Below are 13,183 nucleotides of genomic sequence, written 5' to 3' on the forward strand. Positions count from 1 at the left end.
AGCGGAGTACCGGACAACATGTAAACTCCATGCAAGTGGAGAATCGAACCCAGGTCTTCTCCATGCTAACATGTTAACCACTCGGTCACCGTGCGGCCTTCTACAAAGTCAATCAGGTATATCAGGTATACCGATATTACTTTATATTACAACGTATATGACATCAAAAGTGCAGCAGCTCTAAAAAATAAAGAAAAATATAACCCCACTTAGCTTAGCTAACATGGTTATAACTTTACAAGAATAAAGTTGACAACTTACGAAAAGAAAATAGTACATTTCATTTTTGCGTACCTTCCAGTCCAGGGTGTACCCCGCCTCTCGTCACCTGGGATAGGCTCTAGCATACCCATGTGACCCTAGTGAGGATAGAATTTTTTTTAAAGTTTCCTTGTTTACCCATGAAAATAGCAAAAAAGGCTGCTAAGCTAATATTAGCATGCTAACAATGTTAACATTCTAATGTTAGCATGACACCCAGCATGATAGTGGTAAGTGTTATATATTTTATGTGTCGGAATTAATCACATTTAATCACAGATAGAAATATGTTTATCTATAATAAGTAGGGGAAATCTATTTGTGGTAAAGGATTGGATGTGCAACGCCAACAATAATCATATCAAATTTGATGTAAAAGGATATCAATGTGGGAACTATGGGCCATAGTATGTTAAAATTGGCATGCTAGCATCGCTGTGAACATTAGCATGCTAACACCTAGCATGATAGTGGCAAGTGTTTATATATGTGTCTATCCATGAAAATAGCAAAAAATGCTAGAATGTTAAAGTTGGCATGCTAGCATTGCTAAGATGTTAACATTAGCATGCTAACAACTAGCATCATAGTGGTAAGTGTTTATATATAGTATGTGTCTACCCATTAAAATAGCAAAAAAAATGCTAGAACGTTAAAGTTGGCATGCTAGCATTGCTAAGATGTTAATGTTAGCATGCTAGCAACTAGCATCATAGTGGTAAGTGTTTATATACAGTATGTGTCTACCCATTAAAATGCTAGTATGTTAAAGTTGGCATACAATGTAACCATTGCTAAGATAAAAACATTAGCATGTTAGCATGATAGTAATAAGTGTTCATATACGAGTCTACCCATGAAAATAGCAAAAATTAACATGCTAACACCTAGCAAGATGTGCTGGGAAAGCTAAATGTCCCGAAGAAGTATAGAAGAAATAAAGTTAGCATGCAATATTTTTTTTTATATTTTTAAAGAATATATGATATACATATTTTATTCCTGTATTTAAATGATGGTTTTATTTACAAGACAGTATGGACACTCAATGCTAATTCCTAAATGCTAAATGCCATATTTTTGTCAAATCTCTTCAATTAAAAAGCTGAAAGTCCACACTTGAGTCACATGCTGAATCACACTTGTTTGATTATCCAAACACCTCTGGGCCTTATAGAAGCTAAATTATATAAATATACGAATATATTATATATGTGCATGTGCTCCTTTGAAGACGTTGTGCATGGTTGTGCCGTGTGTCGAACACTTTGTAAACAGTTATATAAAGTGATGCAAGCACGCATGCAAGGCCACCGACTGGCCTTGCGGATGTGCACCACAAGGGGGAGCCCTCTGCACGTGACACCGGCCTGCGAGCTGGTCCGCACCGGGAATAAAAAAACACAACATACCCCCGAAGGCACGTTTTAAACTGATCAATCCGGCCTTTTTACGGCGCTGTGACTCGGTGGCAGTACTGCTTGGCTAACGTATTTTTATATAACAGGCAATTTCATACTGTTGATATAAAAAGGTTGTGATCACGTGTCTTTTCGTCACGCCTCCTGCGCTGTGTGTGTGTGTGTGAGTGTGTGTGTGTGTGTGTGTGGTGACTGTCTGCTCGCTGAAACGTGCTGCTCCTCAGCCAAATTATGCAACAGCGATAACTCCTGCAGGCCTCTCATTGGTCGCTCGGCTCACAGTCAATGGGCGTGGACAGAGCACATCGACACCCGATTGGCCAGCTCTTTTCTGGAGGCGTGTTCTTGGGTTTCATTCATAAAATCCAGCCAGGCAGCGTCCCACCAACATGTGAAGCTCTTTGTGTTTACATTGCTCAACACTCGTTTCCACCCCGAATATTTTTTTTATTACAATAAGGCAATACAGAAGTATAATAAAAAGCATAATAATGATATTTAGGATGCCGTATTGCAATGTTTGGCTGACGGTGGTTACGGCAGCGGCGCTCACACACCCATCAAAGTCACGCAGCGCTTCGAATCAGTCTGTTATCTAACGGCTGCTTTCCGAATATCCAAACACCCGTCACTTAAATCAATATTTGCAGCTTCCCATTTGGGAATTCTTCACGTTTTGTGGTTTAAAAAAATGAAAGCAAATACATGTGTCTTCATTTGTACTACAATGTTAATAACTTGTGTGTAAGCAATCAGCCGATTGGGTGTTTCTGAAGACAAACAGGAAGTGTGATGCAGTGCTATTGTTCCCCTGTCCTGTCGCGGTTTGCAGGTGCAACGTGATCCGATACCGTGCAACCAGAGTCGCTCAAACAGTTTAGTCCGTCTTCAGGCCTTCTGTCCTTTCCAATTGGCCCCGATCGGGTTTCTGCATGCTTTCACTGTACCTGAATGCCTCATGGCCGGCTGGCTTTGGCGCCATGTCAACTGCTGTGGAAGCCGCAAAGTTGAACACAACACAATGGATGACATTCCACGACTGCCGGCAAATCACAAAAAAATGTGTAACTGATACACTCGGAGAAATGCCTATTTACGACACAACTCTTTCTCTCTTCGATTGTCATTGTTCACACGTGACGCAACCCAAGTCGAAGCTGTAAATATGTCTCACACGCTTATGAAATGCAGTGTAAGTATAAAATGTATAGTCAGTCACCACTAATGAACGCAAAATCCAAAAGCAGCGGCCATTTTACACATTTTATGGCGAACCTACCAAAAGAAAATTCTACTATATTAAAGTTAGCATGCTAGCAATGCTAACACCTCACGTCTGCCAACTTGCCGCCTTTTTTAATGGCTTGAAACGGCTCGAAATGTGACATCTCTTATATTTGCACCTTCATTGAAGACAGTAGCGCTTCTAGCGATGGGACGTATGTGCAACTGCCCAGGGCGGCTTCCCAGGGGGCGCCACCGAGCGGGACAGAAAAATAATCCACTGTATTTACTAACGCTCGGCGCTCACCAAATCCTCATGGAGTCATTACGTGACATATGGGCGCCATCTACAGGCCTGATAGTCACGCCCCCCTGAACGTGCCCAAACGTCCACCATGTAATTATTGTAATTATTAATATTGCAGAACAAGAGCCTCAAATGTGTTAATTCACTTGGAATATTTCGAGTCAAAGACACGGCGTGGCAGTGAAACACGGCCCGGACACCACCTTCCTGTTTTGTCATGAGTTATTTCTTGAATTCAATCATGTTTCTCACTTTTGAATAACTCATGGCAAAACAGGAAGGTGGTGAGTGCCACATTAAAACTTTAATGTTTATTTATCCCTGTCATTAATCATTTATATGCATCAGTCAAATTATTATAAAGTATAAAAAGCATTCTTGACTTTCCGGAACATATTGATTGGATTTACATCATTTCTTATGGGAAAATTGATTCTGTTTGGGTCTGTTGCGGTTTGAGTCAGCCCCTCCGGAACAAATGAATGACGCTAACCAAGGTCGCATGTTCATATGTGTCAGTAGCATGTCATCTTTGGCATAAACATGATCACCAGTTAGCGTAACTGTTAGTGCCATCATGAATATCCTATTCTCCCATCTCCAAAGTGTTTTGGCTGAGGACGTCAGCGGGTCCACTTCAGGGTGTCGACACCCTGAAGTGGACTACAGCGGCTCATCATGAAGGAGCCCATGTTAAGTCACGATACGTGATGTAGAAAAGCCAGAACCACGGGCTTTGGCTTAACAGGCCAAGCCCATGCGAGCACAAACCACAATATCGATGGAGGACAAACACCCACGCGTGCAGGAACCAGGTGGGGGATGGGATGGCGAGGGGGAAGGGAGCCGGAGAGATGGAAATGCTGGGGGGTGGTCTTCAGAATCCATGAACTCTACGCAGGTTCATTGGGTTCATGTGCTGCAGAGGAATGCCATAGGGGGATGGGAAGCTTTCTTTCCCGTGACCTGCTCTGTGTAACATACACAAACAAGGTTTACTATTACCAAAGGTTGACCAGGGATTGCGTGTTGATAATTGAACAGGTTGTTTGCTCACCTGGTTGTCATCTGTGCGTGACCGCGCTCACCGTGCGTAAAGGCGGCTATTGCCAATCACACAAGGACATGTATGTGTGCTTTAAGAAGGGTCAGTGAGTTCATGTGTATGTTGTGTGCATGTGTGCATGTGTGTGTGTGTAGATATATATATGTTGTGAGTAGGGGGATGGGCAACCCCGTTTCACCGCTCCACATTCTCCAGCCCTGCCTTCTCGAAAAAGCTACACGTTAAGCCCCACAATGGCAGATGTACAATTAGAGCCCATCCTGCCAGGGGAGGAAGTGTCGATACGTACGACAAGTGCGTGACAGGTTGCGAAGTGAGCGTGTGTGGTCTGACATGCATGTTGCAAGCGGAGGGGGAGGGGGTCATTGAGTTCACACCGTAGTATCCTGGAGGACTGCAACACCACCATGAATCATGACTTATTATACATTATACCGCAATCAATGTCACTCACGGTTATCGACGTTACTGGTCAACATGACTGGCCGGGAAATTACACCGTGATTTATGCACATGCGCAATTGTTGGTGTGAGGAAGGAAATAATTATGCTAGGCTTAGCGTTAGTCTCATTGGAAGTCATATACAGCAGTGACTTGGCCTTAATCTTCAGTAAATACTTTCATTTTCAATGGAAATTAGGCTTATTAATACAATACTATACTCATGAAGCGGCCCTTACAAAATGATGAAATATTATTTTATTATGAAGTATTATATTTATAAAAATATACATACAAGTCATAGTTTTAAAACATTTCTATTAACATATTTAACATTTATAAATGCATTTTTTAAAATGTAAATATGCAGGATTTTAGCCAGCTAATTTCCATTTTTAGTCCCTGAGGACAGTTTTTTTTTAAACCAAAAATCTGCAAAAGCCCCACTGTAACTTTAGTGTGTTTAGCCAAGTGACTGTGGAATTTGGTACACACCTTTAGGCGACTGACAAGCACGTGGCCGGGAAATTTGAGCAAAACTGGTTGAAAAGGATTGTTGCAATGGGTTTTTTGGAGTTAATGTTGCTGTATTTAGATTTTATTTGTAATTTATGTCAAGTAAAAATATGGGTCAGGGTCAAATTTGTGAAAAAAGAACCTTGTTCATACAAATTTAAACCTGAAAAAGACCGGTCGGCAACAGGCAACAGAGCTCTTGGCAAGAATATTTTGTCTTTTTTTTGGGAAACCCGAGTAAATAAACGCATTTAAATCGACATCCGTCAAATAGGCTGAGTCCCGTCGACATGAGCGGTTGTTAACATAAGGAGAATGACACCAATTTCTTCCATTTCTCCATATGGGTGTATTTTGTGAGTTGCAGAAAGGGGGGGGGGGGTGAAAGAAGAAAGGACCTTTGGTCCGATGCAAAAGCTCTGAAGGTCAGTAGCAGTTCCTTTCCTGATGCCCCCTCCCACAGTTCTTCCTTTGTTTAACACTCCTGCAAAGCGTCCTGACATAAATGGTTGGATTTTTCATCTGAATGACTTTTCATCGACCGGACAACATTTTGACTTGAGTCAGCAGCCCAATCATGTCCTTACGTTAGCCATACCAAGTTGTCCCATGACACAAAGTCTCACCTTTTAAGAAATTGCAACTTTCTTTGGCCCCATGGCGGGTTTTATTGCAGTCGCACTCAGTAACAAAATGCACAGACAGCGAGTCAGCTGTACGTATACGTGTAGGAAGCTTTGTTCCACGCAATATTGTAGCCTGGACGGCGTAGATAAAGCCAGGCTAAATTCAACCAAAAATGGGCATCGGAAACCGAATCGCCATCAGAGAAGGCGTTATTTTCTGATAATCCTACCCCTGCAGCTGGTACTTTTACAATCACTAGCTGATACATTTGTTCACTTCCTGCTTTCCTAATATCCTTTAAGTTGTTTTTTTATTTAAAAAAAACATTTTATTTTATTATTTTTTTTCATTAAAAAAAATTTAATTTAAAAAATATTTTTTACATTTTTTGTCACGTGCCGAAGTACGAGGTGGTATGACCTTACAATGACATAATGGGTACCATAGTAAACATCGATATAGAGATATAACGTATATAACACTTCATGTCCAAAAGGAGTAGGAAGAAGCAAAGCTTATTAAATCCTACCCCTCCATCTGGTACTTTTACAATCACTAACTGTTACATTTGTTCACTTCCTGCTTTCCATAATACAGTTTAAGGTTTGTTTTTGTTTTGTTTTTTAAATAATGTACACCGTACCGAAGTACGAGGTGATATGACCATACAATGACATAATGGTTACCATAGTAACTGTCTATATATATATATATATATATATATATTTGTCTTCCAATATTTTTTGAAAAACGGTTCCTGAAAAATATGGGTTGCATGTATGGGGTATGAAAAAACAAATACTTAATAATGTTGGGTTATTTTCAATCTATTCAGTCATGTTGCATAAGGCTCTCTTATTGCATCTTAGTGTGTGATGTAGATTGGTGAGGTGTCTTTGGAGAGGGGGGTTGCACACATATACACACACACACACACACACACAACACGTACACACGCACGCACACACACAGCATCCACTCACGCTGCATGCGTGTGTTTACACCCGCCCTCTCTCTCTCTCTCCCTCTCTCTCTCTCTCTCTCTCTCTGTAGTAACCAGCGAGCAGCCCACAAGCCTGCACAGCACACTGGCAACACATGAGTAGGCGGGGCTTGAAGCTCTATCGCCGCCGTCCAATCAGCGCCCAGTAAGCCAATCACTGGCTGCCCGTCCCGACCAATGGGCGCGCGCCGCCCGCCCACTGCCGACCAACGGGCTGCGGGGATGACGTGGGCACGTGGATCCCGGCACATGTTGACGCTCGTATAGTGGCGAGAGAGAAAGAGCTAGCAAAGACACACGGCGACCCACGGCCACGGCGAATTGGGTGTACGTACTCCATGGAGTAAGTGCGTGTCGAAGCTTACAAGGCGGGGTCCTCACTGAGTTTGGAGATAGAAGCACACTTTTCTGGCCGGTGCTGTTTTTCATCACAAATAGCGGGTGAGTCACGTTGTTTTTATGGTATCTTGTGGAAGTTGGTAAGCTAGCCACATCCTGTTTATGCTAACATTTTTTGTGTTAGCTTGACTGTGTATTTATACCGTATATTCTCTCGCTTGTACTTTTTCATAGGTTTCTTTCTTTGACGTCCCAGTGGGGGTAAATTATGGTACAAAGTATATTATTTTGGGGTATGATAGTGACGTGCGGTGTTGACTGACTCCATCACCTGCCTTGTACACGGATGACAAATTGTCGAGTAAGCTTTAATGATGCATTAACAAACATAAGGCAGGGTGTCCAAGGTGTGGCCCCGGGAGCATTTTCGGCACACAGCTGGGTTTTTTGGCCCTTGTGTGTGTCCTAAATATACAATTAAATCACACATCATTAGATGTGTGGTTGTATGTTTTTGTCATGTACAAATTAAATGCACAATATTAAATATATCAAGATGCAAATCCTGCATCCACTATTTTTTTCTGTGTGATGGAAAAAGTTTGAACAGCCCTGCAATTAGGGAAGTCCGTCCGTCCATCTATCAATCCATCCCTCCCTCCATCCACTATCGGGCTTGTCCTGATTCGGGTCATGGGGGAGCTGACTATACGGAAAGAGAGGTGGGGTCTGGTCACCAGTTCATCACAAGGCACCAACCTATGGGCGGTTTGGAAGTCCAGATCAGTCACGCATGTTTTGGGACTGCGTGTTTTGGACGCAAACCCCAACCCCGATATCCATGGAGTCCGAGTCTGACACGCTAACCGTTACTAACTGCCGTTTCTTCCTGCCTGCTCTTTGACTTTCTTCCGAGCTTAATCAGGGGGAGTGAGTACAAGTCGGTATTCCTGTGACCTCCCCCAGGGCGTAGGGTTTAAACCGAGAGGTGGGGGGAGAAAGTACTAGAATTTAAAATGCGAAGGGGGAGGACAGGAAGGCTCCGAGGATGAGCTGAAGGGGGATGAGAGGCATACAGAGAGGAAAGAGAGCTGTGTCTGTGAGAGGGGGGGGGTCGTCGGCAGGCGGTGGTAGTGGTGTTGGGTGGGGGGGTAGGATGGAGCGCCAGGCAGCCAGCGACCGAGAGGGGCGGGGCTCTAGCAGAGCACTGGAGGCAGTGAAAGAGACGGCCTATTCTGATTCCACTACACTACTACTCCACCACGAGCTCCCATCCCCCTCGTTTTTACACTCTTCCTTCTCCTCAATGGGAGCCAGACACGCGCTAACCGTTGTGCGCCGACTGGCTACCACGTTAAAGTAGGACACTCGTGCAGCCGCCGTTTTGTGCTGTGTGGTTTTCACCATTCTGCCTGTGTGCCGCTTCCTTCCCCAAACAGAGATGCAGTCCCAGGGCAGCACTTCCTCCCAACCCTCCTTCGACTCCCTGAGCTCCAGCGACAGCCTCCTGTTGAGCGACTCCGAGGACGCCGACGTCTTCCTGACGGACAGCTCCTCCTCAGCCATCCTGGACGGAGTGGGCGGCTCGTCCGCACACGCCGGCCGGGCGTCGGAGAGCCCCGGGTCCCAGTGGGCGTGCGACGGTTTCACCGACAAGGAGGAAGAAGACGAGGCGGCGCCGTACGGGATGCGGGGGAGCAAGGCGCCCCGCGATGCTCGTCCCGCGGGTCAGGTTCCCAAATCGCAGGGCGATATCCTGTTTGCTCAGAAGGTGAGGTAACGGAGAACTTCCTCCTTCCAAGCCAGACCTTGTCGTAATCTGTCTTCCTCTCACTTCCTGTCACAGTGTGCTGAGTTGCAGGGTTTCGTCAGACCTCTCATGGAGCTGCTGAATGGACTAAAGAAGGGCCGATTTGACCGTGGTAAGCCTCCTTACATCATTGCTATGTGGCGCCCCCTGTGGGTGGTGGTGGCTGCAGCGGCTCTTCTGTGTGAGAAACTTCAAGTCTTGTGTGCCGTAGCGCTAACTGCAGGATTATGATTGGCAGGCCTGAGTAGTTTCCAGCAGAGCGTCGCCATGGATCGGATCCAGAGGATCGTGGGTGTTTTACAGAGACCAAACTGCGGGTAAGATGTCCCCACCGCCCCCCAACCCGCTTAGAGCGCTTGTTAAATGAAGGATGCCTCATGAAGGATGCCGGATGTTTCCTCGTCCTCACGGAATTCTTCCTCCCGTCTTCTCACAGGGAGAAGTACCTCAACACTCTCCTCCAAGTGGAGATGATGCTGAAGCTTTGGTTTCCTCACATCGCCGGTCAGCCGGTGTCGGCCGCCTCCAGCGTGGCCTCATCCCCCGCCCGCTCCCTCCAAGACGCGCCGGGCACAATGCCGCCGCACAAGCACCGGGATCAGTTGCACATTCCCGTCAAGGTGAGGACGCGCTCGCTCATCGACGTCACGGCTCCGTTGTCTTTGCATCAGCATCCTCGGGTCGCGGCGCAGATGGAGACTTCTTGTCGTACAATAATCATAATAATAATAATCATAAAGACGAGAATAAATGCTGGCAGTACCGTAGAAGTCGGTAAGCATTTTTAAATTTGTGATAATGCAGGTAAAATCTAAAAACCTTGGTTAGTGTCATCCATTCCTTCCAGACGGTCCGACTCTAACCAATACGGCTGCTAACCAAATCCATTTTTCCCATAAGAAATAATGCTAATTAATAAACTCCTTCCTATAGTTTTACTATTCTATTTTGAGAAAACAAGTGGCATAACGATGAAAGGGATACATGAACTTTTAAGCTAACTTTTACCTTCACTGAAGACTTTTAACGGGACTGAAAGCAGGAAGTGGTTGATCTCGCTGCCACATGGAGTCTTTAGTGAAGGTAAAAGTAGCCTTCAATGTTGGTGTATTCCTTCCGTTCATCATGTCTATGAATTGTAGCATGCATGGCAAACTATAAAAACGTGTTTTGTGTCAACCACTGATGACATCATCGACGGGCGACGTTCTTTAGCTGGCTAATTAATGGATGCTAACAAGGAAGGTGAGAGAATGCACGCAGGTTCTAATCGAGGGTTCTGTGGCTGAACCGTGCTTCGTAAGCGTGTGAGGCATATCGAAGAGAAGGCCAGGGTCCAATCCAGTTTTGACATCTTTTATTGCAAATGTTGATGTGAAAAATGTCAAGAAAAGGGCCGTGAAGGTGGATGTTTGGATTCAGCAAAGCAAAGCCATCAGATGCTTTTGCTAGCCCTTGACTCCTAGCTATTGGCATTGCAGAAACGCAGACTCAGCTGGACGGGGACCGACTCCCCAACGCCGTCTCCGGGGCTCCCCAAGTGTCCTCGCCTCAGTCCAGAAGAGAACAAGACCACAAAGCAGCGGGGGGGTGCTGATGAGGAAGAGGAAGAAGGCAGCCGCCCTCCTCCTCCATCACTGGCTTCGCCCGACGTGAGCGGAGACGCAAAGGGAAAGGGCGACGGCGACTTGAAGGCGGGTCACGGGTCCGAGCCCAGCCTCACGTGGATGCACGTCGCCCCCATCCTGTCCCCTCGCAAGACCTGTCCGTCACGTGACGGGACGACGACAACAACGCCGGCGGCTTGCAGCGAAGACCAGCTGGGCCCGGCCTGCCGCCGAGGCAGCCCGGCCACCCAGGACAGCTCCGTCTCCTCCACCACGCCCTCCAAGCACACCAAGAATCTCAAGAAAGCCACCCGGTGCCAAAGCCAGCCTGCCGCCGAGCAGCAGGGCGAGACAACTTCCTGTCAAGCTCAAAGCCAGTCCAGCCACACCGACGTGAAGCCTTTGACCCGGGCGGGCCGCCCCGCCCCCGCTGCTTCGTGCGGCGAGAGTTAAGACGGGCGAGAAGACGAGAAAAATCTTTAAAAAAACAAAAAAGGAGCGAGAAAACAAGAAACTCTTGTAGCTCATTTGTCACGTGGAAGCAATCACGGACCACTTCCTGTCATGACAGGAAGTAACTGACTGACCATGATAATGATGATGATGGGGGGGCGGGGTGTACAGTACAGGACTGGTGCGTTTTAGAGAAAGAAAAAAAAGAAAAACGATGTCATCAACTCACGAATGTAAGCCGAGAAGAGCTCGGCTGGCGGGGGAGGGGGGGGGGGCGACGCCGCGCCGCTTGTGAAGACCCCCGCAGTTAATTTATTCGTACGTTGATCTGACACTGCATTTATTTATTCTTTGTATTTATTTATTGGGCAGCTGAATATCGTCACACACCCAGTGAGGCCATCAACCTTCTTTTTGATACATTATTATTATTATTATTATTATTATTATTATGATGATGAATCTGATTAGGATTATTAGTGACATTGTGTTTTTTATCATTTGGAGGGTAAAAATGTCAAGGAAATGTTGGACTACTGTGCCTTTTACCAAATAGGATGTTTTATGTTTGGTGCTTTCTGAGCATTTTTGCTGCGTTTTGATTGTTTGCTGGCATTGACCAATCATCAGTAGTCATTAATCATTCATATTAATAAGCATCATTTCCAGCTCTCACCCAACATCCGCTAGCCCGCTCTTTCTCCACTCGGTCCCGCCCCCAATCCGGGGACCGTGCGGAGCTGCACTCGAGGCTGGTGCGCTGACAAAAAAAAAACTTGAAAGGAAACATTGGGGAGGAGATGTTTGCACCGCCATCCTCTCGCTGCTGCTATTCTGCATTTGTAACGCCCGCCTCCGTTCAACATGGGGGGGGGGGCACGGAATAATGATGACAACTTCATGCAAAAGCTCTTGTACATATTTATACCAGACTATTTTTCAAAGGGTGGGGGTGGGTCATACGCTACGTACTTTTCGGGAGGGGGGCGGGGGGCAGGAAAAGCACCACAGAGCCATGCGACCACTTTTATTACACGTTTTTCAACATTTTATTTTCCATGAGGTTTTTCGTTTATTATGCAACGTATATTTGTTGTCCTTGGAAACGACAGTGTTGATTAAAAAGTCATTGTTTTCTTTTTAGTTTTATTGAATTTTCCTCTTTCTTTCATTTCATTTGACTTTTCTTTGATTGTACTGGACTGAGGTGAATGGGCGCACCAGAGTGTGTGTGTGTGTGTGTGTGTGTGTGTGTGAGGGTGGGCGTGTGGTGGGGGTCCACCCCCACTCCGCCCCCCCCCCTTCTTTTCTACAGCCATGGTCTCACCAACTGCACATATTCCTTCTTTTCTACTTTCTACCTTCTTGGAAGGATTTGGGCTTTTTGTCGTAGCCTGCCTTCTTCTTCTTCTACTACTGTTAAAACTCTACCCCCTCCCCCAACCACCCTTGCCTTTGCCCTTGCTTGACCCCCCCCCCCCTCCCCGCTCCTTCATCTCCTTCAGTCTTACTAAGTATCTTTGTTTTCTTACACTACACTCTTCACTTGTTAACTCTTCTGGAGACTTTTTTCAATAATCATCCAAAAAAAGGATTTTCTTAAAAAAAATAAATGACATTTTTTAAATGTGAATTGTTTCATTGGATTTTTTTGTGCATTTAAAAAAATATGTTTTGTTTTATTTTTGTGCGGATTGTAAAGCAGCAGCTCATAGGAAACAGATGTGTGGCTCCACGGGGGTGCAGATTTAGAGGATGCACATTTTGAAGTGTGCGTGAGTGTAGGTGGGGGGGGGGTGTGGTTGACAGGGTGCGAGACTTCAGCCTCGCTAATCTGAAGTGGGGGGGTGCGGTGTTTGATCCTCCTACCAGCTGCTGAAACGGAGGACAAACACGACGACGTTCTCTTAGCACCCAATCCCAGATTTCCAGAATAAAGTCGTCAATTTACCAGAAGAAAGTTTGACATTTCCGTTATTCCCAAATTCCCTATTGGACTTTATTTCAAATAAATTGGACAGGTCATCATTTTAACTTTGCTCGAGGCCAAAAGTCACAAGTAGCCCCTTATTCCAATAAAGTTGGAATAAGATTTTTAATCGTACAA

General features: G+C 45.5%; 1 protein-coding gene across 5 annotated transcripts in view; it reads left to right on the top strand.

Moving 5' to 3' along the window:
* Window positions 1–12,667, top strand: part of ciarta (circadian associated repressor of transcription a) — a 66,832-nt gene extending 54,165 nt beyond the window's left edge. For 4 of the 5 annotated variants that reach the window (XM_078798112.1, XM_078798111.1, XM_078798113.1 and 1 more), the window contains 5 exons: window positions 8,646–8,977; window positions 9,053–9,128; window positions 9,255–9,333; window positions 9,453–9,636; window positions 10,498–12,667. In XM_078798112.1, the coding sequence (XP_078654238.1) occupies window positions 8,646–8,977; window positions 9,053–9,128; window positions 9,255–9,333; window positions 9,453–9,636; window positions 10,498–11,076 (1,250 nt within the window). In that variant the 3' untranslated portion in view covers window positions 11,077–12,667. Of the gene's footprint in view, window positions 1–6,917; window positions 7,309–8,645; window positions 8,978–9,052; window positions 9,129–9,254; window positions 9,334–9,452; window positions 9,637–10,497 lie in introns of all 5 variants that reach the window. The other variant, XM_078798115.1, reaches the window with a different exon arrangement.
* The last annotated feature ends 516 nt before the right edge of the window (window positions 12,668–13,183 follow it).

Source organism: Doryrhamphus excisus, linkage group LG17 (assembly GCF_037039965.1).
Source record: "Doryrhamphus excisus strain RoL-2023G ecotype Guam linkage group LG17, RoL_Dexc_Guam_v1.1, whole genome shotgun sequence".
Taxonomy (NCBI): Eukaryota; Metazoa; Chordata; class Actinopteri; order Syngnathiformes; family Syngnathidae; genus Doryrhamphus; species Doryrhamphus excisus.